General features: G+C 32.5%; 2 protein-coding genes and 1 long non-coding RNA gene across 4 annotated transcripts in view; 2 read left to right on the top strand and 1 right to left on the bottom strand.

The window, feature by feature from the left end:
- LOC142225408 (clavesin-2-like) overlaps positions 1-9,438 on the bottom strand; it is a 29,318-nt gene extending 19,880 nt beyond the window's left edge. For both annotated transcript variants that reach the window (XM_075295155.1, XM_075295154.1), the window contains exon 1: positions 9,249-9,438. The gene's annotated coding sequence lies outside the window, so the exon portion shown is untranslated. The remainder of the gene's footprint in view (positions 1-9,248) is intronic.
- A 2,513-nt stretch (positions 9,439-11,951) lies between these two features.
- Positions 11,952-12,464, top strand: LOC142227638 (uncharacterized). The gene is made up of 2 exons (XR_012719934.1): positions 11,952-12,193; positions 12,251-12,464. It is a non-coding gene; the product is annotated as an uncharacterized LOC142227638 (long non-coding RNA).
- A 10,876-nt stretch (positions 12,465-23,340) lies between these two features.
- On the top strand, positions 23,341-24,292 carry LOC142225402 (uncharacterized). Its single transcript, XM_075295152.1, has one exon. The coding sequence runs from the start codon at positions 23,491-23,493 to the stop codon at positions 23,974-23,976; it is 486 nt and encodes a 161-aa protein (XP_075151267.1). The 5' UTR covers positions 23,341-23,490; the 3' UTR covers positions 23,977-24,292.
- Positions 24,293-24,618: the final 326 nt, after the last annotated feature.

Genomic DNA, 24,618 nt, shown 5'->3' with positions numbered 1-24,618 from the left:
AACTACACTAGCTTACACTACAATTTACATTTGATTAGAGGTTGCTTTTTATGTATTTTCATCAAGTGAATTCGAAAATATAGTTTAAAAATTTTTTAATGAAACAGTCTTGGAGATATTTTTTTTTTGTCCTTTTTTCATTAGAAAAATCATTTCTCGAGCTAAAAATGTACGATTATATCGAAGAAATGTGGATCTGTGATAAGTTAAGTGGTTCAAAATATATCTAAAAAAGGGGCACATTTTCAAACAATATGCTTATAACATTGTCATTTTTCTTCTTATTCTTACGTTAAAGTATACACTTTACGAGCATAAAGAGAAACCGGACGTTATTTCAACGGTTTGCACTTTTCCACCGGCACAGAATCACTGTAAAACATGATGAAAATCGATATATTTATCATTTTTATCGATATATTTAGAATCACTTAACTTATCACAGATTCAACGATATAAGCGGATATTTCTAGCTTGAGATATGATTAAAAAACTAAAAATGTAAGTATATCTCAAAACGTGTTGCATATACAAATTTAACTTCTATATTCGAATTCAGGAGATGAAAATACATAAAAAAATCACCTCACATCAAATATACATGACAAAAATTTTATTTTGTAAACTATTTTTATTTAATGGTATTGTATTGAACGTCATCAAAGTTCAAATAGGTACTTTTAGCAAAAATTAAAATGGTTAAAACTAAAAGCATACATTATTCTCTTAAGGCCGTATTTAGTAAATAGCAAGATTGTAATGTTATCCTGGTTTTAATACTCACATTTAAGGTGTACTTTGCCAATTGTGAAACATTCGGGTACAGTTTAGGTTAGCTATAGTGGCAGCCCGTTATTTCAGGCCCACTTTGACTATTCTATTCAGTCCCTTATGATACAGCAGTGTTGAACTTCTCTCTTGTCACTAATTGCCACCCGATTCCATGCAGGAAGCTCAAAGACAAGGAATCTCCTTTTAATAGCCGAGCCTGAACACCATTTCCCATTTCGATGAAAAATTTAGAGTAGGTTTGAAACACTCAGAAATGTCACCAACATTCCAGAGGGAGTAATCACCCTATCCACCGTTGCAAAACTTTATAGTGTTTAGTCGAACCTGGATTGAATCCATAACCGTTTGTATGCAAAGCGGGCTTGAACCATTGTACGACTGTTGCTCCCATATATCAATGTATAATAGCAACTTTTCCAATCTAAAAATTATTAAAAACAAAAGGTCTTTAAAAGGAATACAATATTATACAATCCAATACTTACCAAACAACACAAAATAATTTTTCTATTTTCCCGGCTTGTCTCGTGTTTTCTTTTAAAAGTGATGCTTTGACGGCGGCAAAATCAACATTAGGTCTGTTCGCGTACTTTTCTAGCAATAATTCTCCAATAAAAACTAGCAAAAGAGTAAATGTGCATTTTACTCTCTTTGCTTAAAATTGCTGAAAAGTACGCGAATGCAATCCAGTAACTAGAGAAAAGTAATCGTGAAAAATTAGGGGCTAAACTCGAACCCACCTTAAAATGTAAATTACTAAAAAGTGTTGCTTATTCACAAATGTTATTGCATCATCCAAAAATACTAATTGTTTTTAACGTTTGAAGTTTTATAATGTGTACCATTTACTATTGTCTATTTGACTGGAGAGACTTTATAATTTTATTCGGATCAGCAGAAAATTTCAGCAAACTACTGACTTTTCTGCAGTATGTCTGCTGTTCCAAAATAACAGATTGTTTTCTGTTTTAAGCCTAGCACTAAGATCACGTTTTCGCACGAAAAACTGTTATACTCCATATAAAAAACGTTATCGCGGAATAAATTCGAAATCTTTGTTTTGAGCATTTTAAAGCACATACTTATATAACCCTGGATTTTTCGCACGAAAAAATAGGCAGACATATTATTTTAAATAAGGTAACATCCCTGTGTTTGAGACCCTATTTACGGAGATAGATGAAGATATTCATTTTTCGCAGAAACGAACTTAGTACTAAGCATTAGCAAAAAATCTGCTAAAACAGCAGCATTTTGTTTGCTGAAAAACAGCAGACAGCGTTTGCTATTAACAACAGACTTTTTTCTATGAGTGTAGTAACATAATAAATTGTAATTGCATCAATCTGCATTTTTTATCAAATCAAATAAAAAAATTACAACAAACAAAATGATTGTATTTATTAGCTTTGAAGAATCAAAAATAATTTATTTGGTATACACAAAATACACACATTCTTGCACGCACAGAAAAACCATGTTTGGACATGGTTGCCGCATCCATTTAATGCTTATCTAGAGCATGTAATTGCCGCGAAAACCATGTATTTGGTCTTTGTAAAAATAGTTTTCGAGCGGAGAAAAATGTATGGTGGCAATAAGCATTTGAATGGTTCTCAAATACCACAAACATGTTCTATAATTTAAATGATAGAATTTGAGACCATTACATGGTCGGGAAAATCATGTACCTGACCATTCATTTTTTTTTACTTTTTTTACAGGGAAAAAATTATTTTTATAGGTTAAGTATAAATATGTCTAGAAGCATTACATGGCCATAAAGACCATTTACATTTTTTTCGTGACCATTTAATTTTTTAACTTTTTTGCAGCGAAAAGAATTTTATAAAAACATTGAGCCAGGATTTTAATTCGGGGGGGGGGTTCAACTTAAAAAAAAATATTCATATAATCTCATGTGTAGAAAATTTTATTTATGCACAGGTATGTATACAATATTTATACCCTTCACCACTACTGTGGTACAGGGTATAATAAGTTTGTGCATTTGTATGTAACGCCAAGAAATAGTGGTCCTAGACCCATCTTTTAGTATACCGATCGGCTTAGAATTAAATTCTGAGTCGATTTAGCGATGTCCGTCTGTCTGTCTGTCCGTCCGTCTGTCTGTATATGTAATTTTGTGCACAAAGTACAGCTCGTAATTTAAGTCCGATCGTCCTCAAATTTGGCAGAGGGCCGTTTCTTGGGACAGAGATAATCGCTATTGGTTTTGGAAAAAATCGGCTCAGATTTAGATATAGCTGCCATATATATTTATCCCCGATGTGGTCATAGTTAGCGTGTTTATCAACCGATTTTCTTGAAATACCGTACATCCAAATATTTTATGAATCTCGAAAATCTTGCAAAATATCAGCCAAATCGGTTCAGATTTAGATATAGCTCCCATATATATTTTTCGCCCGATATGGACTTATATGGCCCCAGAAGCCAGATTTTTGGCCGAATTTGGTTGAAATTGTGCACTAGGAGTACAATTAGTAGTATATTCAAGTGTGCAAAATTTGATTGAAATCGGTTCTGATTTAGATATAACTCCCATATATATCTTTCGCCCGATATGGACTAATATGGTCCTAAAAGCCAGAGTTTTGGCCCAATTTGGTTGAAATTTTGCACAGGGAGTAGATTTAGCATTGTAGCTATGCGTGCCAAATTTGATTGAAATCGGTTCAGATTTAGATATAGCTTCCATATATATTTTTCGCCCGATATGGACTTATATGGCCCCAGAAGCCAGAGTTTTGGCCCAATTTGGTTGAAATTTTGCACTAGGAGTACAATTAGTAATAAAGTCATGTGTGCCAAATTTGATTGAAATCGGTCCAGATTTAGATATAGCTCCCATATATATGTTTTTCTGATTTCGACAAAAATGGTCAAAATACCAACATTTTCCTTGTTAAATCGCCACTGCTTAGTCGAAAAGTTGTAAAAATGACTCTAATTTTCCTAAAATTCTAATACATATATATCGAGCGATAAATCATAAATAAAATTTTGCGAAGTTTCCTTAAAATTGCTTCAGATTTAAATGTTTCCCATATTTTTTTTACTAACATTGTGTTCAACCCTAGCGACTTAAATTTTGAGTCTATAGATTTTGTAGAAGTCTTTCAAATTCTGTCCAGATCGAGTGATATTTAAATGTATGTATTTGGGACAAACCTTTATTTGTAGCCACAGCTTACCATTGCACCACGGTGGCTCCCTCCGTTCTGCAACCCACGACCTTGGGTATGCCCGCCTTGCATACACAAGTTCGTGGGTTCGATTTCTGCTTCGACCGAACACCAAAAAGTTTTTCAGCGGTGGATTATCCCACCTCAGTAATGCTAGTGACATTTCTGAGGGTTTCAAAGCTTTTCTAAGTGGTTTCACTGCAATGTGGAACGCCGTTCGGACTCGGCTATAAAAAGGAGGTCCCTTGTCATTGAGCTTAACATGGAATCGAGCAGCACTCAGTGATAAGAGAGAAGTTCACCAATGTGGTATCACAATGGACTGAATAGTCTAAGTGAGCCTGATACATCGGGCTGCCACCTAACCTAACCTTTATTTATAGCCCCCAACACATTTGACGGATATGATATCGAAAATTTAGATCTACAAAGTGGTGCAGGGTATAATATAGTCGGCACCGCCCGACTTTAGACTTGCCTTACTTGTTTTAAAGGGTGATTTGTTAAGAGCTTGATAACTTTAAAAAAAAAAAAAAACGCATAAAATTTGCAAAATCTCATCGGTTCTTTATTTGAAACGTTAGATTGGTCCATGACATTTACTTTTTGAAGATAATTTCATTTAAATGTTGACCGCGGCTGCGTCTTAGGTGGTCCATTCGGAAAGTCCAATTTTGGGCAACTTTTTCGAGCATTTCGGCCGGAATAGCCCGAATTTCTTCGGAAATGTTGTCTTCCAAAGCTGGAATAGTTGCTGGCTTATTTCTGTAGACTTTAGACTTGACGTAGCCCCACAAAAAATAGTCTAAAGGCGTCAAATCGCATGATCTTGGTGGCCAACTTACCGGTCCATTTCTTGAGATGAATTGTTCTCCGAAGTTTTCCCTCAAAATGGCCATAGAATCGCGAGCTGTGTGGCATGTAGCGCCATCTTGTTGAAACCACATGTCAACCAAGTTCAGTTCTTCCATTTTTGGCAACAAAAAGTTTGTTAGCATCGAACGATAGCGATCGCCATTCACCGTAACGTTGCGTCCAACAGCATCTTTGAAAAAATACGGTCCAATGATTCCACCAGCGTACAAACCACACCAAACAGTGCATTTTTCGGGATGCATGGGCAGTTCTTGAACGGCTTCTGGTTGCTCTTCACTCCAAATGCGGCAATTTTGCTTATTTACTTGGTCGATTATGTAGACCATAAATCGGACGTAAAGCGCGAAACACATTTCGAACCGAACACTGATTTTGGTAATAAAATTCAATGATTTGCAAGCGTTGCTCGTTAGTAAGTCTATTCATGATGAAATGTCAAAGCATACTGAGCATCTTTCTCTTTGACACCATGTCTGAAATCCCACGTGATCTGTCAAATACTAATGCATGAAAATCCTAACCTCAAAAGAATCACCCTTTATAATATTAAATTGAGCCGACGGGCTTTTTGGGCAGCAAATAAATCAATGACTTCTTCAGTCGGCACATTTATTCGGCGATGAACCGACATTAATGCCAATCCTTTGAGTCTACTCTCGCTAGTCGAATTTCTAAGATACGTCTTTAATCTCTTCATTGTTGAAAATGAACGTTCGGATGAGCACGTAGTAACTGCAGGGATGGAAAATGCAGTACTATAGTACTTTTTTCAAAACGTTTTCACCCCGGTCAGTACCGTGATACCCCCGCGAATGATTTAGTACCTTTTGTGTATACATTTTTGAGTCGATATCATTTCATAAAGATGAAAACATTTTAGGTTGTGACCATGTTCTTTTAACTAGGAGAAAAACATTTTTAATGAATACCATAACATTTTAAATCGTGACCATTGTCTTTTCATTCAAACAAAATTCTTTTTATCAATATAATAACATTTTAGATGAGGACAATTATATTTTTCTTAGAACCATGTTCACTGAGCCAACATGGTTGCAGTTTAAAATGTTACATGGTCTCCGCAAAAATAGCTCCTATCATATTATTTTGCTCTTCAAATATGATTGTGACAATCATGTTTCTTCTCTGCGTGTGGATACCGTAAAAATGTTTGTTAAAATGTCAGTTTTTGTCCGCTGAAAAAGCAAACAAATACTGCTGAATTAGCAAATGTTTTGAAAAACTGTTTAGAAAATCATCTCTGTTTCACCCAGAAAAAGGTGACCCCTTCTTCAAGTTAAAATGAACTCATAGTGAAGAAAGTTGAACTTAGTATAGCGCCAAAGACCTTTTTATTTGTTTTAACGATGTGATTTTCGTAGAAATTAGGTAGAATGCATTCCATATATTAACATTTTATATCTATATATATTTACCACTATACTACAGAATGAAAAAATTTAACTGAATTGAATTCATGGAAAGATTTTATTGAAGTTTTTTCATTCATTTGGACAAATCTTACATATTTGTGGTAAACCTTCTACTACAAAATTAGAACTGCTTACCTTCGTTTTTAAATACATTTTTATTTATTTATATAAGCAATTTCTTATTTAATAAAATACATGTTTTATTAATATATTGAATATATTTATTAAGAAATTAAACTTTCTTCGTAAAAAGCTGGTACTTTTAACGAAACTTTATTCAAATTTCATGACTATTTAAAATTCATGAACATTTTACGAATCATTCTGTTTTAAAAATTTTTCATAAAAGGTACGAAACATTTTCTTTGAAATAACGAAGAAGTTTCATTGAAGTTTCCGTTCGCGACATAAAATTGTCTTTGATAATGTGCTTGAGTGTATTCCTTTATTCAATTTTTTAACGCATGTCTATGCCACTTCTCATTTGGGTTACATCATGCTATGAATAAAAGTGAAGCAACCAAACTAAAAGTTATTCAAAAATTTAAGATGTAAAGTAATGATTATATTTTTCAAATGCACTTTCAACTATATTTTTTTTTTCTAAAAGTTCGAAAATTTTTCACAAAAAGTACAAAAGTTTTTCATAAAAAGTACGAAATTGGTTCATTAAAAGTACGTAACAATTTCATAAAAAGTATGAAAAATTTTCGTAAAAAGTACGAAACAATTTCATAAAAAGAACGAAATAGTTTCATAAAAAGTATGAAGCTTTTTCATAAAAAGTACGAACTTGTTTCTTACAAATTACGAAAAATTTTAAAGAACTTTACTGCGTAAACAAAAAAATATTTCGTACTTTTAATGAAGAGTTTCTTTGGTTGTAAAACAATGACAACATTCGTACTTTTAACGAAAATTTTCGTTCTTTTTACGAAGAAAGTTCTTTCGAATTTCCAATTTTTGAAAATATTTGACGTCAAACATTTCAGACAAGTGTTAGAGAATGCATTAAAAATCCTAAAAAATATAAAAATTATATATTTGGTAAAATATCACAAAATCTTGTAATTCACATTTACACCCAAAAAAAAGTGAACACCATGATAGAAAATGTAGGTTTATTTTAGAAATGTTTAACTAAAATTGTTTTCTAATTGAATTATGTTACAAATAAGATAATACTTTTTGTCATATTGAAGAACATTTATTAAAAATAATAGATTTATTTCTGTTGTTTAAGAAAATTGCCTATGTTGAAGGCAAAAATTGGATTCAAAAATTGTTAAAAATTTTGAGAGACTTATGAACTCAATTTAAGCAAACTTCCCTCATCTTAGGAAAATATGAACTATTTTATTTAGAAAAATTGTGCACTATATTTATATACAATTTTTTTCATATTTTTAGTTTCCCCCTTTTTTGAGTGTAAAACATTGAATTCGTATCACACCTTAAGAAGTGATGCAAATTCAGCGCAACAGCTGTTGAAATGGTGGACATCCGTCCTATGAAAAGCCCATGTTGAATTCATCGTTTTTGTGTCAGTTTCGTACAACTTCCGGATCTACGCTTTACTTGCTAGCTAGGAAGTTAAATTTTGACACAAGTTTGATCAAATTTGCGATTTTCTTATTTAAAAAATATTAATATTAAAAAAAAAAAACAAGTTTTCCCATTAGGTGGGTATTAAATTTGAGTTTAGCCACTAAAAGCAAAAATAAATCTGGAAAAGCATAAAAACTTTATAACGTTTTTTTTTTGTAAATTTTATTATAACTTGTTGGGAAATGATCTGAGGCGACAATTGAAAAAGTTTATTTTCTTTAAAATTGATAATAAATTAAATTATGAAAGAAAAGTAAAAATGGCTTTTTTAGAGCGATAATGCCAACTTTATACCGGTTTATTGGGAAATTGTTAACTACCATCAACTAAATATCATGAATTAAATAAAGTTGAATTGCCTATACAAAATTTCATTGCCTATTCAAATACTGTATCGTTCTTCGTATTGCTTTTTTAATTACTTACAGATCGGACGGGAAATACACCTACTTTCATAATAATAAAAAAAAAAACATTCTTATTCTGAAAGTATGGTGTCCCACATGCATAATTGCATTTCCTGTTACATGGTTTTGCGAAGTAGCCCTTTTGTGGATAGAAGTTTATATAGAAAAGTAGGTTCAACATACTTATATCCATAGATATACAGAACGCACTAACTAACGTTCATAAATGATAAACGGCTCTTTATAACGGAAATACTGTTTCCGATACCAAACAATATTCAAATTAAATACATTGTTATGCTATGTATGAAACATTCCATGATTTAATAAGAATTTTGTGCTATTTTTTATCATATATATATATATATATATATATATATATATATATATATATATATATATATATATATATATATATATATATATATATATATATATATATATATATATATATATATATATATATATATATATATATATATATATATATATATATATAAATATCATTAATAGAGACTTTCAAAAGTGGACTCATATAAAATGAAGCAAACCACAAAACTACTCCACCCTGTGATTAAGACCCTTAACCCAATATTCAAAAAAGTCAAGTTTAAACCCACTTCTGTTCCTAAAATACACACTAAATTAAATACGAGTATGTAGCGAGATGTAAAAAACGAAACAAAACACTACTCGAACAGACACATACCTTACTTGTATACATGTACGTTTATTTATCTAGATATGTAGTCACAGATATGTTTTTGTAATTACGTGTGCGTAGGTTTGTATCTTAAGAATACCCAGCGAGACATTTCTCAGATTACCAAAACATTGAGACACCAAGTAAAAACCACAATGAAACAAGCATATAATAACAACTTCGTCTATCGCAATAATATAATATAAAAAATGCTTAATACCTTTTTTATGGATGAATAAACAATTAAACCGTTTTCAACGTACAATTTTAAATTATAAACAAAAGTATTTGCAACAAATTAATTTTTATGAGTCATAACTGAATCTACCGAAACAAAAAGTTGAAATACAGCAAAAAAATAAAAATGAATACGTTGCGTTGCTCTGTTTAACACAGTTGATACTAACTGCTGACAGAGTATAATGGTTGATTGGTAGAGAGTTAACAATGGTAGAATATCAGTGATGCCAACTCCCAAAGGGAAAAAAGCATAAAATATATATTATAAATTCTAACATACCAGTTCCCACAACAAACTAGGGCTTTCGGGACGGGATTTATCCCGGGTGACAGCCCTACCACAAACTCTACTCTAGTCGGCTAAAATTCAATGTACTACTAAAATAACATTTGATTTGAAGCATTTTTAATTTTATGAAATTATGACCCTCTATCCAAGTGTACAGCTTTATAAATTTTAATGCTTATTTTACTTTCAATTTGATCAGTAATGAATTTCAAAATATATATTTTTTCGATTTGGAAATATTCTAAAGTATTTTAATATTCGAAGGGAGTCTATTTTTTGATTTATTTAATTATGAGTGCTTTTGTAGATTGAACACAAACGTTTTTAATGACATCAGAATTTTTTATGAAAAGTTGTCGAAATCGAACTGCTAAAATTGAAAAGGAAACGCTAACGCTGTTGGTGTTGTTTTTTTATTTTATGGAAAGGCACCGAACATGCAATTTGGTGCTTTTTGGAAATCAAAAAACCAAAAAGCACCAAATTGACATCACTGAAGAAGAATATTGCTAAATTCACTACAAACATATGGTCAATACGGTTACTTTACAAGCAGGCAGGGTTATTTTAGAATTGTTAAAATGATTGGCAACGATGGTAATTGGAATTTCAAACTCAATGCCGTTAATTTCAAAGTTCGATTTTATCCCCATTGTTGCCATAGACACTTCTAAGTAGAATTATAGCGATCTCTAAAATTGATTCGAAATGTACAAAAGAATCTTAGTATCGGTTGTTAGAAGTGCCAATTTGTTATTGCATGTAAAGCTGGGTACTATTTTCAGTTTTCAAGCTGAAAACCAGCTTGTTTTCACGGTTACTTTTTTAATTAATTAATTTCGAATTTATAAAATTATTTGCAATCAATTCCTTGAATCTTTTCCATCAATTATTTGGCAAGAATTGAGCAGATTTTCACAAACTTTATATTCTTTTTAATGAATTATTAGAGAAAAGTAATCGTGAAAAATGATTTTAGAGAACTATAGAAAATGAAATAAAACAAACCAACATTTCGTTATGAAAATAAGGAAAGCAAAAGATTCAAAGATTAAACCGTTGTTTCAATAGAATTATTCGGTTCGTTTATGGGTTGCACATACATGACCATGTTTCCTCCTATGTAATCGATTTTTTGGGATGTTCTTTCAATGATTTCGTCAATATCAGAACTTTGTTGTTATTTTATAGGGCTATAAAGAGCGGAGTTCCCCGGTATCTCACATAAAGTTTTTTTTTCAACATCCTCTAGAGCTCACTCTATAATATGCCCTCGTTTTTCAGCGTTTCTAATGCAGCATTCTTTTATAGTTCGTGTTTGCAGGCTTTGGAATACTATTGTACCTTACAATGAAGGAAAATTTTCCTATTCTCCAAACGAGTTTAAATCATTTTTGTTTGCTCATGTATAATTTTTATTATTATTATAATCTTTTAGCAGATATAGAAGTAACTTTAAATCCTTTTCTGTAAGGGTCAGTTTGATTGTTAGAGTGACATAGATGCAGTGCGATTTTTATAGTCAGTTTAGTTTGTAGTTTTTAAAATTAGGTTATTGTAGAATAAATTATTTGAATTCAATATTTGGTAGTGTCATGAAGTATTTTACAGTGTAATCATTTTGGCCAATTTTGGCTTATCGATTATGAATAAAGAGAATTAAATTTGAATTTAAATGACGTAATTTTATCGTTACATTTTGAAATTTTAAATTAACGGAAACTTATTTAAATAAACTTAAATCTAAAAATATCAAATTCGTAACAATATTTTCTTTGGACTTTGTTACGCCAGAAATAGCCCTGCCAACATTTTCTGCATTTGACGATGCTTCTAAGAATCCCCACCACGTCGAAAACAATCGTATGCGACGTCCAAAACTCGTCGGAAAAGCGGCGTCACTATTGAGAAGTTGTACCACGCCAAATTAATACAAGTTACAAAAAGTATCGCACGAGTGCAATTATTAGGTGCCTTTTTTAATAAATTTAGAACGACGCCAATAAGAGCCCCTTCAAACAATCAGAAAAAGTGCATTTTAAGATAGTTGTAAAAAAAATCATTGTGGTCAAGTAAAACACGATTATTTAGATGTTTATTAATTTGATTCAACATTTATAAATTCTTATAAATATAACATTTATACCGCTATCACAACACATATAACATAATTTTTTGCATTAATAATAGAATGATGTTGAGTTACATGTTGCAGCGTCAATCAGCCAGTGTTTTTATTCCATGGAGGCAGCGTGTCTGGAAAAATATCTGAAAAACAATCACTTTATTCCATTTGGAAAGTCAAAATTTGTTCACCAATATACTTTTCACAATTTTAAGCAGAGTAACAATGTTTTCAGCACTTCAAAATATAAAATGGTTCTTGTAACAATACCCTGCCAGCATTTCAAAGTTCCATTTCAACCTCATCGTTACCACAGACTCGTAAATGTCACTTCAACCATCATGAAAAGGTACATCAAAAAGTACATGCAAGTAATTTGCCATCCCTACTGTTAAAAAAGCCATTTGTTTTTTTGTGAAACGCCAAGCGCAACCAGCTTGTTATATTTTAATTAAATAAAAACGAAAATAAAGTTCTGAAAACATAGATTATACGCTTAAAATTGTGAAAGGTATATTGGTGAACAATTTGGTGATTTTCCAAATGGAATAAAGTGATTGTTTTTCAGATATTTTACAGACACGCTGCCTCCATGGAATAAAAACACTGGTTGATAGACGCAGCAACATGTAACTCGCTACTTGTAACTCAACATCATCATTAATGCCAAAAATTATGTTAAATGTAATGTGATAGTGGTATAAATGTTATATTTTTAAGAATTTGTAATTGTTTAATCAAATTAATAAATATCTAAACAAACGTGTTTTACTCGACCACAATGATTCTTTTACAACTATCTTAAAATTCACTTTTTCTGATTGTTTGGAGGGTCCCTTATTGGCGTCGTTCTAAATTGATCTATAAAGGCACCTAATAATTGCACTCATGCGAAACATTTTTGTAGTAACTTGGCGTGGTACAACTTCTCAATAGTGACGGCGCTTTTCCGACGAGTTTTTGATGTCGTATATGATTGTTTTCGACGTAGTGGGGATTCTCAAAAGAGTCCCCAAATTCAAAAAATGTTGGCAGGGTAGTGATGGCAAAATATTTTCATGTACATTTTGTACTTTATGATATGCTTCCCCCATCACAGTTGGCGATTGTTGTCATTTACGAGTCTGTGCACGGATGAAAAAGACTGTTTTTCATATGTTTGGCTATAAACATTATATGTTTGGAACACAAATTTTTAAACACAATATTTTTGAGTGCAAGCATATAATGTTCATAAACTAGCATAACATGTTTGGGACATATATGTTAATATGTTAGAACATATTATGTTTGGGACATAAAATGTTTGTAAATATAATATGCTTGGATGCAAACATATATTAATTTAGAAATAGCCTATAAACATACATGTGTTTAGTAGCTTGGAGCGCTATTTAACAGGGAGCGATATTGAATTAAGTTGGTGGTTGTTGCTTGTTATTAGAAAATTAACATTTTATTTTTCCTTGAGCAATTGATCAGCTACTTCTTTGATCCTTACAAACTGTGTGGTCTGCTGTTCGAATTCCCGTCCGGCAAAAGGTAAAATTAAAATAAAAAAATCATAAAATTGAATAATTTCTTCTACAATGTTTGTATTAGAGAAAAAGGTGCTAAGAACTAAAAAATCTCGTGGAAGTGAGAAAGATGTCGGGGAATATACAATTGGGCAGAAACAAAATTTTGAGCATTCAGGTCGAAAACCTATGTTGTTAGCACCTATATTACCTGTTTATTTTCATAATTCATTATGATTGTAAATATATAAATAAATAAATAAAATTTTGAGCACAATATTGTTTGGGAGAATTTTTTTAAGCATATAATATTTTTGGGTGCAAAATGCTTCCAAACATATTATATGGTCACATCATAACATATTGTTTTTGGGAAGACAACATTATTGAATTTGGATGCAAAAATACAAAATGTTTGGAACTTAGACTACCCTAACATATATTGTTTAGACCAATATGCTTTCAAACATATTATATATTGGTAGAGATCAAACATATAAATGTTTGGGCAATACCCAAAAATGTATATGCTTGAAGCAAAATATGTTTGGGAGTATATGTTACAGAAGCGATTTTTTGTGAGGGTGTGGTAGCGATGAGAATGAAATGGAACTTCTCTGCCAACATTTTTTGAATTTGGGGGCGCTTCTGAGAATCCCTACTACGTCGAAAACAGTCGTATACGATATCTAAAACTTCTCGGAAAAGCGCCGTCACTATTGAGAAGTTGTACCACGCCAAGTTACTAGAAAAAAGTATCGCACGAGTGCAATTATTAGGCGCCCCTTCAAACAATCAGAGAAAGTGCATTTTAAGATTGTTGTAAAAGAATCATTGTGGTCAAGTAAAACACGATTGTTTAGATGTTTATTAATTTTATTAAAAATTTATAAATTCTCATAAATATAACATTTATACGACTATCACATCACATTTAACATATTTTTATGCATTAATAAAAGATTGATGTTGAGTTACAAGTTGAAGCTACATTTGTAGCGTCTATCAGCCAGTGCTTTTATTCCCAATGGAGGCAGCGTGTCTGGAAAAATATTTGAAAAACTATCACTTTATTCCATTTGGAAAGTCAAAAATTGTTCACCAATATACCTTTCACAATTGTAAGCGAAATAACTATATTTTCAGCACTTCATTGTCATTTTTATTTAAATAAATTATAAGAAGCTAGTTGTGCTCGGTGTTTCACAAAATATAAAATGGCTCTTGTAACAATAGTGATGGCAAAATACTATCACAGTTGGCGATTGTTGCAGTGTCACTTACACTTAATTTATTTGCATTTTAATGCTGTCAATACTTGTCGTAGACGCGTTTGGTTCGATCAACGAAAAGTATGCAACTAACACCGTAAATGGTTTGATGTGCTCAGTAGCCAATTTCCCATCTTCCTAAAGTCTATTGTCTTTAGGCGAAAAATTTTTATGGAAACCATTATTTCGCACATAGAAAGCGGCGTTTTTTTAGGTAGCTTGGATCGCTATTTTACAGGGAGCGATATTGGATTAAGTTGGTGGTGTTGCTTGTTTTTACAAAATAACATTTTATTTTTCCTTGGGCAATTGATCTGCTATTCCTTTGATCCTTTGTATAGTTTCGGAACAAAAATATGGTCCGTGTTTGATTTATAAACCCGCACAAATAGTTTTTAATAAATAAATTATTTCTTAATTCACATTGCAAATGGCGCCGTGCTATAAACGTCAGTTTTTCAACACGAAAAAACAAAGTATCACAAATGGAAAAAATTTCGCAAATTTTTCGCATTTTTTGGTTTTGTATGGAGTTTCAACTCGAAAACCGAACAGAGTACCGGCCTTTTGATGCGTACTGTTTGAATCATGGCTGAACAAGAAGGTTAAATCCATGGCTGTATAAGGAGGTTAAATCACGATAACAAAAACAACAAATTTCAATATGTTGTTTACAATTTTAAGAAGTCAAAATCAGCTGATAAAAGAATCGTATGGCATTGGTAAAAGTGGCAATTATTTATTCTTTCAATTGTGAATTTGCTATGCAGTGCTTGGAGAGCTGCAATCACCATAAACATATGATTTTGATTTAACCTTCTTGTTCAGCCATGGTTAAATCATAGGCCCATATGATTACAATTTTTTTATTTCGACAAAATTTTAAGATGTCAAAATCATATGTTTATGGTGATTGCAGCTCTCCAAATGACACTGCATAGCAAATGCATCTCAAACAAACTCGCGCATTCATAGCTGGAGAATTATTCAAAGATGACTTGAGTATCTTGATAACATATTCCAGAACCAAAATACCACGCACATCAGTTTTTAGACTGCATCATAAACTGTTTTTGTTAATAGATGGCGAAGATCCATTTGACTGACTTCCATTCTTAACTTTGGTGGGTATTATAGTCTTATTTGTCTCATATCGGCGTTCATCGGATGAATTATCCACTTCACAATCACTCATAGGTGACGCAATTAAATTTGAACCTTTATTTTTCTCTGATTTGAATTATTTTGTTCAGGTCAATTGAAAGAATAATTAATTGCCACTTTTACCAATGCCATACGCTTCTTTTATCAGCTGATTTTGACTTCTTAAACTTGTAAACAACATATTGAAATTTGTTGTTTTTGTTATCGTGATTCAACCTCCTCATTCAGCCATGGTTTGAATGTTAGCTTACAACTGACTTGCCTGCCAGCATTTCAAAGTTCCATTTCATCCTCATCGCTACCACAGACTCGTTAGTGACACTGCAACAATCCCAACTGTGATGGGGCTAACGTATCAAAAAGTATGAAATGTACATCAAGCCAATTTATATTTTGTTAAACACCAAGCGCAACTACCCTGCCAGCATTTGAAACCCTGCCAGCATTTCCATTTCATCCTCATCGCTACCACAGATAGTATTTTGCCATCACTATTGTTACAAGAGCCATTTTATATTTTGTGAAACACCAAGCACAACTACCCTGCCAACATTTTTTGAATTTGGGGGCGCTTAAGAGAATCTCCACTACGTCGAAAACAGTCGTATACGATATCCAAAACTCCTCGGAAAAGCGCCGTCACTATTGAGAAGTTGTACCACGCCAAGTTACTACAAAAAAGTATCGCATGAGTGCAATTATTAGGAGCCCTTCTGGATACATTTAGAAGGACGCCGATAAGAGCCCCTTCAAACAATCAGACAAAGTGCATTTTAAGATAGTTGTAAAAGAATCATTGTGGTCAAATAAAACACGATTGTTTAGATGCTTATTAATTTTATGAAACATTTATAAATTCTCATAAATATAACATTTATACGGCTATCACATCACATTTAACACATTTTTATGCATTAATAAGAGATTGATGTTGAGTTACAAGTTGTAAGTTAAATGTTGTAGCGTCTATCAGCCAGTACTTTTATTCCCAATGGAGGCAGCGTGTCTGGAAAATATTTGAAAAACTATCACTTTATTCCATTTGGAAAGTCAAAAATTGTTCACCAATTTACTTTTCACAATTTTAAGCGTAATAACTATGTTTTCAGCATTTTATTTTCGTTTTTATTTAAATAAAATATAACAAGCTGGTTGCGCTTGGCGTTTCACAAAAAATAAAATGGCTCTTCTAACAGTAGTGATGGCAAAATACTTTCATGTACATGTTGTACTTTTTTATATGCTTCCCCCATCACAGTTCGCGATGGTTGTGGTGACATTTACGAGTCTGTGGTAGCGATGAGGATGAAATGGAACTTTGAAATGCTGGCAGGGTAGCTTCTTATAATTTATTTAAATAAAAATGACAATGAAGTGCTGAAAGCATAGTTATTTCGCTTAAAATTGTAAAAGGTATATTGGTGAAAAATTTTTGACTTTACAAATGGAATAAAGTGATAGTTTTTCAAATATTTTTCCAGACACGCTGCCTCCATTGGGAATAAAAGCACTGGCTGATAGACGCTACAACATGTACAATCAATCTTTTATTAACTCAACATCAATCTTTTATTAACGCATAAAAATATATTAAATGTGATGTGATAGTCGTATAAATTTTTTATTTATGAGAATTTATAAATGTTTAAATTAATAAACATCTAAACAATTGTGTTTTACTCATAAGCGTAGGAAGGCCTCTGGGGAGGGGGCTTAGACCCCCAGAAAAATTTTAGCCCCCCCCCCAGAATTTGAAACTCTATTTATGATTTTCCATTTTTCAATAAATGTCAATAGTTTTTTTTTTTAATTTTTTAACAATTAAACAAGTATATACAATCGCACAAAGTTCCGCTAAAGACTTTCATGAACATTCGAATTACTTGGGTTGTGGTAGCAGTTGCCGATGGCAATGTTTGAAGTCAGATGTTTATGAAATAAAGCTGTGGGTGACCTTTTGATTGATTTAGTTTAGTCAATTTAATTAAAAAAATAGTAATTGATATTAAAACTATTCTTTCATAAATTAATATCTTAATAATGCTGCGAAAAAGCGTCGCCCAAAAAAGTAGTGAAATGTTCTTTTTGGGTCTAGAAGTGGTGCAAACTTGGCGGAGAAGCAATGAATGTAATATGAGCTTGTCATAGGACAAATGTCCAACGTTTAAACAGCTGTTGCAATGAATTTGCATCACTTCTTAAGGTGAGATCCGAATTCAGTGTTTTGAATATGAATTAACCATTTTGTGATATTTTCCCAAATAAATAATTTTTTTATTGTTTTTATGATTTTTAATGCATTCTGACGCTTGTTTGAAACGTTTTTCCTCGAATAATTTCCAAAATTATCGATTTTTATATAATGGATTTAGCAGTTTTATGGCAAAATTTGAATAATTTGTACCAATTTATTTATTCTTACTCTTCTTTTAAATTATTTGAAAAAAAAAGAAAACAAAAAATTACACATTAAAATATGAAAAAAATGAAGTAAAAAAACTTCCTGTGTAGTTAAAATAATTGAGGACTTTTTGCAAGTGATTTTAAAGTTGTGCCTTTAGAACAACTCACAATTTTTTTGCTGGGAAAAGTGTGGAACTACTTTTAGTTGCTTTATTATAAATTAATTGTCGAGTTATTTTGATGTCTAATTTTTTATTCGATTTTATGAAATAAAACATTAATTGAACCTATAAGTTCAGTCTATAAATTTTTAGCTAGGGGGGCTATAGCCCCCCTAGGAAAATTGTCTAGCTACGCTAATGGTTTTACTTACAACCCAATAAACACAAACGTTTGCAAAATGCTAAATTTCAACAATTTTTCAAACATTTTTTCAAAGGATTAGGGTAATATTCAAGTTGAAAAATTGTTGAGAAAATTGATAAATAATAAACTTATTAAACATATCAACAAATAAGAACAAAAAACAAACAAAACTTTAAATATCTTAAACATTATTAGTAAACACTTTTGCATTGATAATTCGATTTCCTTCCTTTTGGTGTCATAAAACAGCATTAAAATTTATTAACATGCGGGCAATTTGAAATCAGGAACTTACTGGACCGCGTGTTAGAATTAATTTCCAGCAGAAGGAATTCACAAAATATTCATTTTAAACTGTTAATAGCATATGAATTAAACTGACGATGTGATGCACAGTTTCATCCAGAAGTTGTTGATTTCAACAATTTGTTGTTTTTAACAATTTTAATTGGTTGCACTTGTAATGTTGCAGGAAACTTTTTCTTGTCGATAAGCCACTCATTTTTCATTGATCAGCTTCTTAATGTTTGCAAGAATGTAGCATCCAAAGATTTTAGTTTTCTGCAAAGAAATTGATTTACCAATTATTATAAACTATTTGAAGCAGTTCCAGTTAATTGTCCACCATTTTTCCATCGGTCAGCTTAATGCTTTAATGTTTTCAAGAACGTAGAATCCATAATTTTCTTTTCTGCAAAGATATATACATTTAGTGATTTGCTTAAAGTTTTATTTCAGTTTTTATTTTCACTTGCCTATTTTTATAAACTATTTGGTTATTTGTCTAAAATTTTCCATTTTTTTAATTTCTTGCAATTGACCACGAACTTCGTTGCACAAATAAGTATTGAAAACCACATGGTTTTTTCGTTGCATTTTAGGGTAGTGTTTTGTCAAAGTTTTCTCATATTATCTTCAACACCTTTTCAAAGATTTCGTCAACATTTTGGCAAATTGGAAGTAATTCGCAAACAATTTGAAGATGTATTGAAGATGAGCTATTTCAAATCAAGTTGAATTTATGTTGAAAATTATATTTACCCTCAAACTGAAAAGTTGTTGCATTTGAAAAACGCTCTTCCTGTGTTTATTGGGAATGATTATTTTACAACTATCTTAACATGCACTTCGTCTGATTGGTTGAAGGGGCTCTCATTGGCGTCCTTCTAAATGTATCCAGAAGGGCACCTAACAATTGCACGCATGCGATACTTTTTTGTAGTAACTTGGCGTGGTACAACTTCTCAATAGTGACGGAGCTTTTCCGAGGAGTTTTGGATATCCTATACGACTGTTTTCGACGTAGAGGGGATTCTCAGAAGCGCCCCCAAATTCAAAAAATATTGGCAGGGTATTTGCATTTTAATGTGTCGAACCAAACACGTAAACGACAAGTAGGGACCAAGCGCCGTCAATGGTTTGATGTTCTCAGCAGCCAATTTCCCATCTTCTAACGTTTATTGTCTTTGCTGTCTACAATTGGACGGCATCGGTTGCCGTTACAGAAGTGTTGTATACTCTTTTATTAATGTATTTTTTGCATTGCATAGTAGTTAGCTTAAAGTTGGACTATACAAGCGAACTTAAAGTTAGTGTTTTTTGTAGTCAGCTACTGATTTGACGGCAGGGTTGGTTCAATCAATTCCAGAGAGTAGGTGTGTAAATATAACCATAGCGATAGGCGGTAGACGAAACATTTTTGCCGCAACGGCAAATACAATAAGCTTGACGGCGAATAATTCCCTTTTTCACGTTTCCTAGCGTTTTTGTTGTCAATACAGCATGCTTTGACAATATTAAACAATGAAGTTGAATAAAAACATACAATGGCTTGTTATTTGTTGAGTTATTTCAAGAAAAAATTATCTACACGTGTCCAGGCAACAGCAATTCCTAGTGGTGAGTTAAAAAAATTGATAAGCGATGGCAACACTATACCAGTTTTCGCCAAGGAGTTAGAATAAGTTTTAATTTAGCGACACGCCGCTAGCCGTCACGGTATTCCGTCACGGATTTTGGGCTTCCCATAAGAAATACACGTAAATAAGTGTTCGCCTACCGCCTATCGCTATGGTTATATTTACACACTATGAAATACAAGAGAACGAAACTGTGAAGCAAAACTTCGTCAGTAGGTGGCATTCTTGAGGTAAATTTCTCTAATATCGCAGTTTTTGTCGGGTATCTCTCAAATATCATACAGTTTGTGTCGGTGGTACCCAGTTCTGTTCTCTGCCGGCTTTACCAAACTTAAGGAAAATAGGATTTAAAACCTACTTTGTAATAACAAATGTCATTTTTTATAGATGTTTTCATTCTATTAAATCTTTGGCAGACAATCTGAAATTATAACCGCTGAAGTTTCTATAACTATTTTATCAAAGCAGCGCTTCGACCTCAACGCCGGTGATACCAAAACGCTATGTATAGATGTCATTGTGTGACATTTGTTTTCTTTGCAGGAGAGAACTTTTCGTCCTCTTGTGTTTCCTACTCTCTGATCAATTGAGCTAAGAGATTTATTTTTCAGACATTTTTATGAAAACAGCTCTGCCCAGGAATAAGCCTAAAACAGCAATGTGCTAAAAAAAAAACAATAAATATTCGCTATATACATTTATCGTTTCTAAATGGCTTTTGTGATTTCTATTTATGTTAGTAGAGACCTCTGGTGCTTCAGTTTTGCAACGACAAATAGAACTCTTGTTAACTAAATTCCCTTTGGACTATCAGCATTGCCATGTTTTTTATGTAAAATCAGTAAAAAGTCGTCCTAATAACAACATCGACTATAAGTTAACAACAATTGGAAGTATTTTAGAATTGGCAATGCTTTAAACACATCCAAAAATCTTTTATTAAAATCTTTGTCTAGTTGATTCTCAGTATGCCGGAAACAGTACCAAAGGATTTTGATAAATTTAATTCTACGTTGTCCCTTGACGATCCCTTGGGAGACTATGAGAACCTTGTGAACAAAAAGTTAAAAATTTTCCATTTTTTTAATTTCTTGCAATTGACCACGAACTTCGTTGCACAAATAAGTATTGAAAACCACATGGTTTTTTCGTTGCATTTTAGGGTAGTGTTTTGTCAAAGTTTTCTCATATTATCTTCAACACCTTTTCAAAGATTTCGTCAACATTTTGGCAAATTGGAAGTAATTCGCAAACAATTTGAAGATGTATTGAAGATGAGCTATTTCAAATCAAGTTGAATTTATGTTGAAAATTATATTTACCCTCAAACTGAAAAGTTGTTGCATTTGAAAAACGCTCTTCCTGTGTTTATTGGGAATGATTATTTTACAACTATCTTAACATGCACTTCGTCTGATTGGTTGAAGGGGCTCTCATTGGCGTCCTTCTAAATGTATCCAGAAGGGCACCTAACAATTGCACGCATGCGATACTTTTTTGTAGTAACTTGGCGTGGTACAACTTCTCAATAGTGACGGAGCTTTTCCGAGGAGTTTTGGATATCCTATACGACTGTTTTCGACGTAGAGGGGATTCTCAGAAGCGCCCCCAAATTCAAAAAATATTGGCAGGGTATTTGCATTTTAATGTGTCGAACCAAACACGTAAACGACAAGTAGGGACCAAGCGCCGTCAATGGTTTGATGTTCTCAGCAGCCAATTTCCCATCTTCTAACGTTTATTGTCTTTGCTGTCTACAATTGGACGGCATCGGTTGCCGTTACAGAAGTGTTGTATACTCTTTTATTAATGTATTTTTTGCATTGCATAGTAGTTAGCTTAAAGTTGGACTATACAAGCGAACTTAAAGTTAGTGTTTTTTGTAGTCAGCTACTGATTTGACGGCAGGGTTGGTTCAATCAATTCCAGAGAGTAGGTGTGTAAATATAACCATAGCGATAGGCGGTAGACGAAACATTTTTGCCGCAACGGCAAATACAATAAGCTTGACGGCGAATAATTCCCTTTTTCACGTTTCCTAGCGTTTTTGTTGTCAATACAGCATGCTTTGACAATATTAAACAATGAAGTTGAATAAAAACATACAATGGCTTGTTATTTGTTGAGTTATTTCAAGAAAAAATTATCTACACGTGTCCAGGCAACAGCAATTCCTAGTGGTGAGTTAAAAAAATTGATAAGCGATGGCAACACTATACCAGTTTTCGCCAAGGAGTTAGAATAAGTTTTAATTTAGCGACACGCCGCTAGCCGTCACGGTATTCCGTCACGGATTTTGGGCTTCCCATAAGAAATACACGTAAATAAGTGTTCGCCTACCGCCTATCGCTATGGTTATATTTACACACTATGAAATACAAGAGAACGAAACTGTGAAGCAAAACTTCGTCAGTAGGTGGCATTCTTGAGGTAAATTTCTCTAATATCGCAGTTTTTGTCGGGTATCTCTCAAATATCATACAGTTTGTGTCGGTGGTACCCAGTTCTGTTCTCTGCCGGCTTTACCAAACTTAAGGAAAATAGGATTTAAAACCTACTTTGTAATAACAAATGTCATTTTTTATAGATGTTTTCATTCTATTAAATCTTTGGCAGACAATCTGAAATTATAACCGCTGAAGTTTCTATAACTATTTTATCAAAGCAGCGCTTCGACCTCAACGCCGGTGATACCAAAACGCTATGTATAGATGTCATTGTGTGACATTTGTTTTCTTTGCAGGAGAGAACTTTTCGTCCTCTTGTGTTTCCTACTCTCTGATCAATTGAGCTAAGAGATTTATTTTTCAGACATTTTTATGAAAACAGCTCTGCCCAGGAATAAGCCTAAAACAGCAATGTGCTAAAAAAAAAACAATAAATATTCGCTATATACATTTATCGTTTCTAAATGGCTTTTGTGATTTCTATTTATGTTAGTAGAGACCTCTGGTGCTTCAGTTTTGCAACGACAAATAGAACTCTTGTTAACTAAATTCCCTTTGGACTATCAGCATTGCCATGTTTTTTATGTAAAATCAGTAAAAAGTCGTCCTAATAACAACATCGACTATAAGTTAACAACAATTGGAAGTATTTTAGAATTGGCAATGCTTTAAACACATCCAAAAATCTTTTATTAAAATCTTTGTCTAGTTGATTCTCAGTATGCCGGAAACAGTACCAAAGGATTTTGATAAATTTAATTCTACGTTGTCCCTTGACGATCCCTTGGGAGACTATGAGAACCTTGTGAACAAAAAGTTAAAAATTGATGCTGTAATGCCGAATGAAATGATGTACACCGTATGGGACAAAATTTCTCAAGGAGCCCGCGAAGCTTTGTGGAATATGATGTTTGGATTTGTTCATACCACCAACGATGAATTGGATAAAGCTGCAGTTTTCCTGAAGGTATTTAAGGACGATTCCTGTTTTTATTCAGCTTCTGCATACAATGACTGGATAGTCAAAGTAAGAGACGAGCTTTTGGAACGACGCATGTTTGATTTCTGGAAAAATGTAATAGTTGAGAAAGAATTGGGACCTGCTTGGGCACGTGATAGTGATTTATTTGAAGACTCGGGCGATGAGGAACCAGCCCAATTTTACAATTATGCAGGTTGTATAGCACCTTGGAAGAAGAACAAGTGAATGTTAATTTGAAATTTCAAAGATAGCAGAAACAAGTGTGTCCTTTTAACACGGAAGCTCATTTAAACAGGGGAAAACATGGTGAAATGGTGAGGGGTCACATCAGTATTTAGAAAGGAATATCTAGTAATAATTGCAGAATTCGAAACACTATCCAAAATGCTTCTCGAAAAAAGTTTGACACTCATTTTTGTCAATTATTTGTCTAATGTGACCTTACTCCTATTAAAGAAAAGTGTTTAGTTAACTTTATTATGTGCTCACTTTGTAATAAAGGAACTTACAAAATATATGCCTTTGAAAAGTATCCCATAAACACGAACGCTTGAAAAATGCTAAATTTCAACAATTTTTCAAACATATTTTCAAAGGATTAGTGTAATATTCAAGTTGAGAAAATCGCGTTCTCAACAAAAAACAGACATTACCCTCAACAGTAAAATTCAACACATTAGCAATAATTTCTCAATTGTAATGCTAAAATTGAAATGGATCGCTACTCAACAATTTCTCAAACAATTTTCGATACGAGTCAAATTAAAAATTAACATCCGTTGCAAATACTTTTCAACCAAAATTTGTATAAATGATATCCCCACTTCAAATTAAAAGTCAAAGCCAAAATTCTCTGAATTTTGTATA

The sequence above is a fragment of the Haematobia irritans genome, chromosome 2 (genome assembly GCF_050003625.1).
Source record: "Haematobia irritans isolate KBUSLIRL chromosome 2, ASM5000362v1, whole genome shotgun sequence".
Lineage (NCBI taxonomy): Eukaryota > Metazoa > Arthropoda > Insecta > Diptera > Muscidae > Haematobia > Haematobia irritans.
The sequence above is the reverse complement of the archived record's forward strand: the minus strand, read 5'-3'. Positions and strand labels throughout refer to the sequence as shown.

What these genes read in the sequence shown, in the direction of transcription:
- LOC142225402 (XM_075295152.1), top strand. Translation starts at nt 23,491, where the DNA reads ATGCCGGAAACAGTACCAAAGGATTTTGATAAATTTAATTCTACGTTG.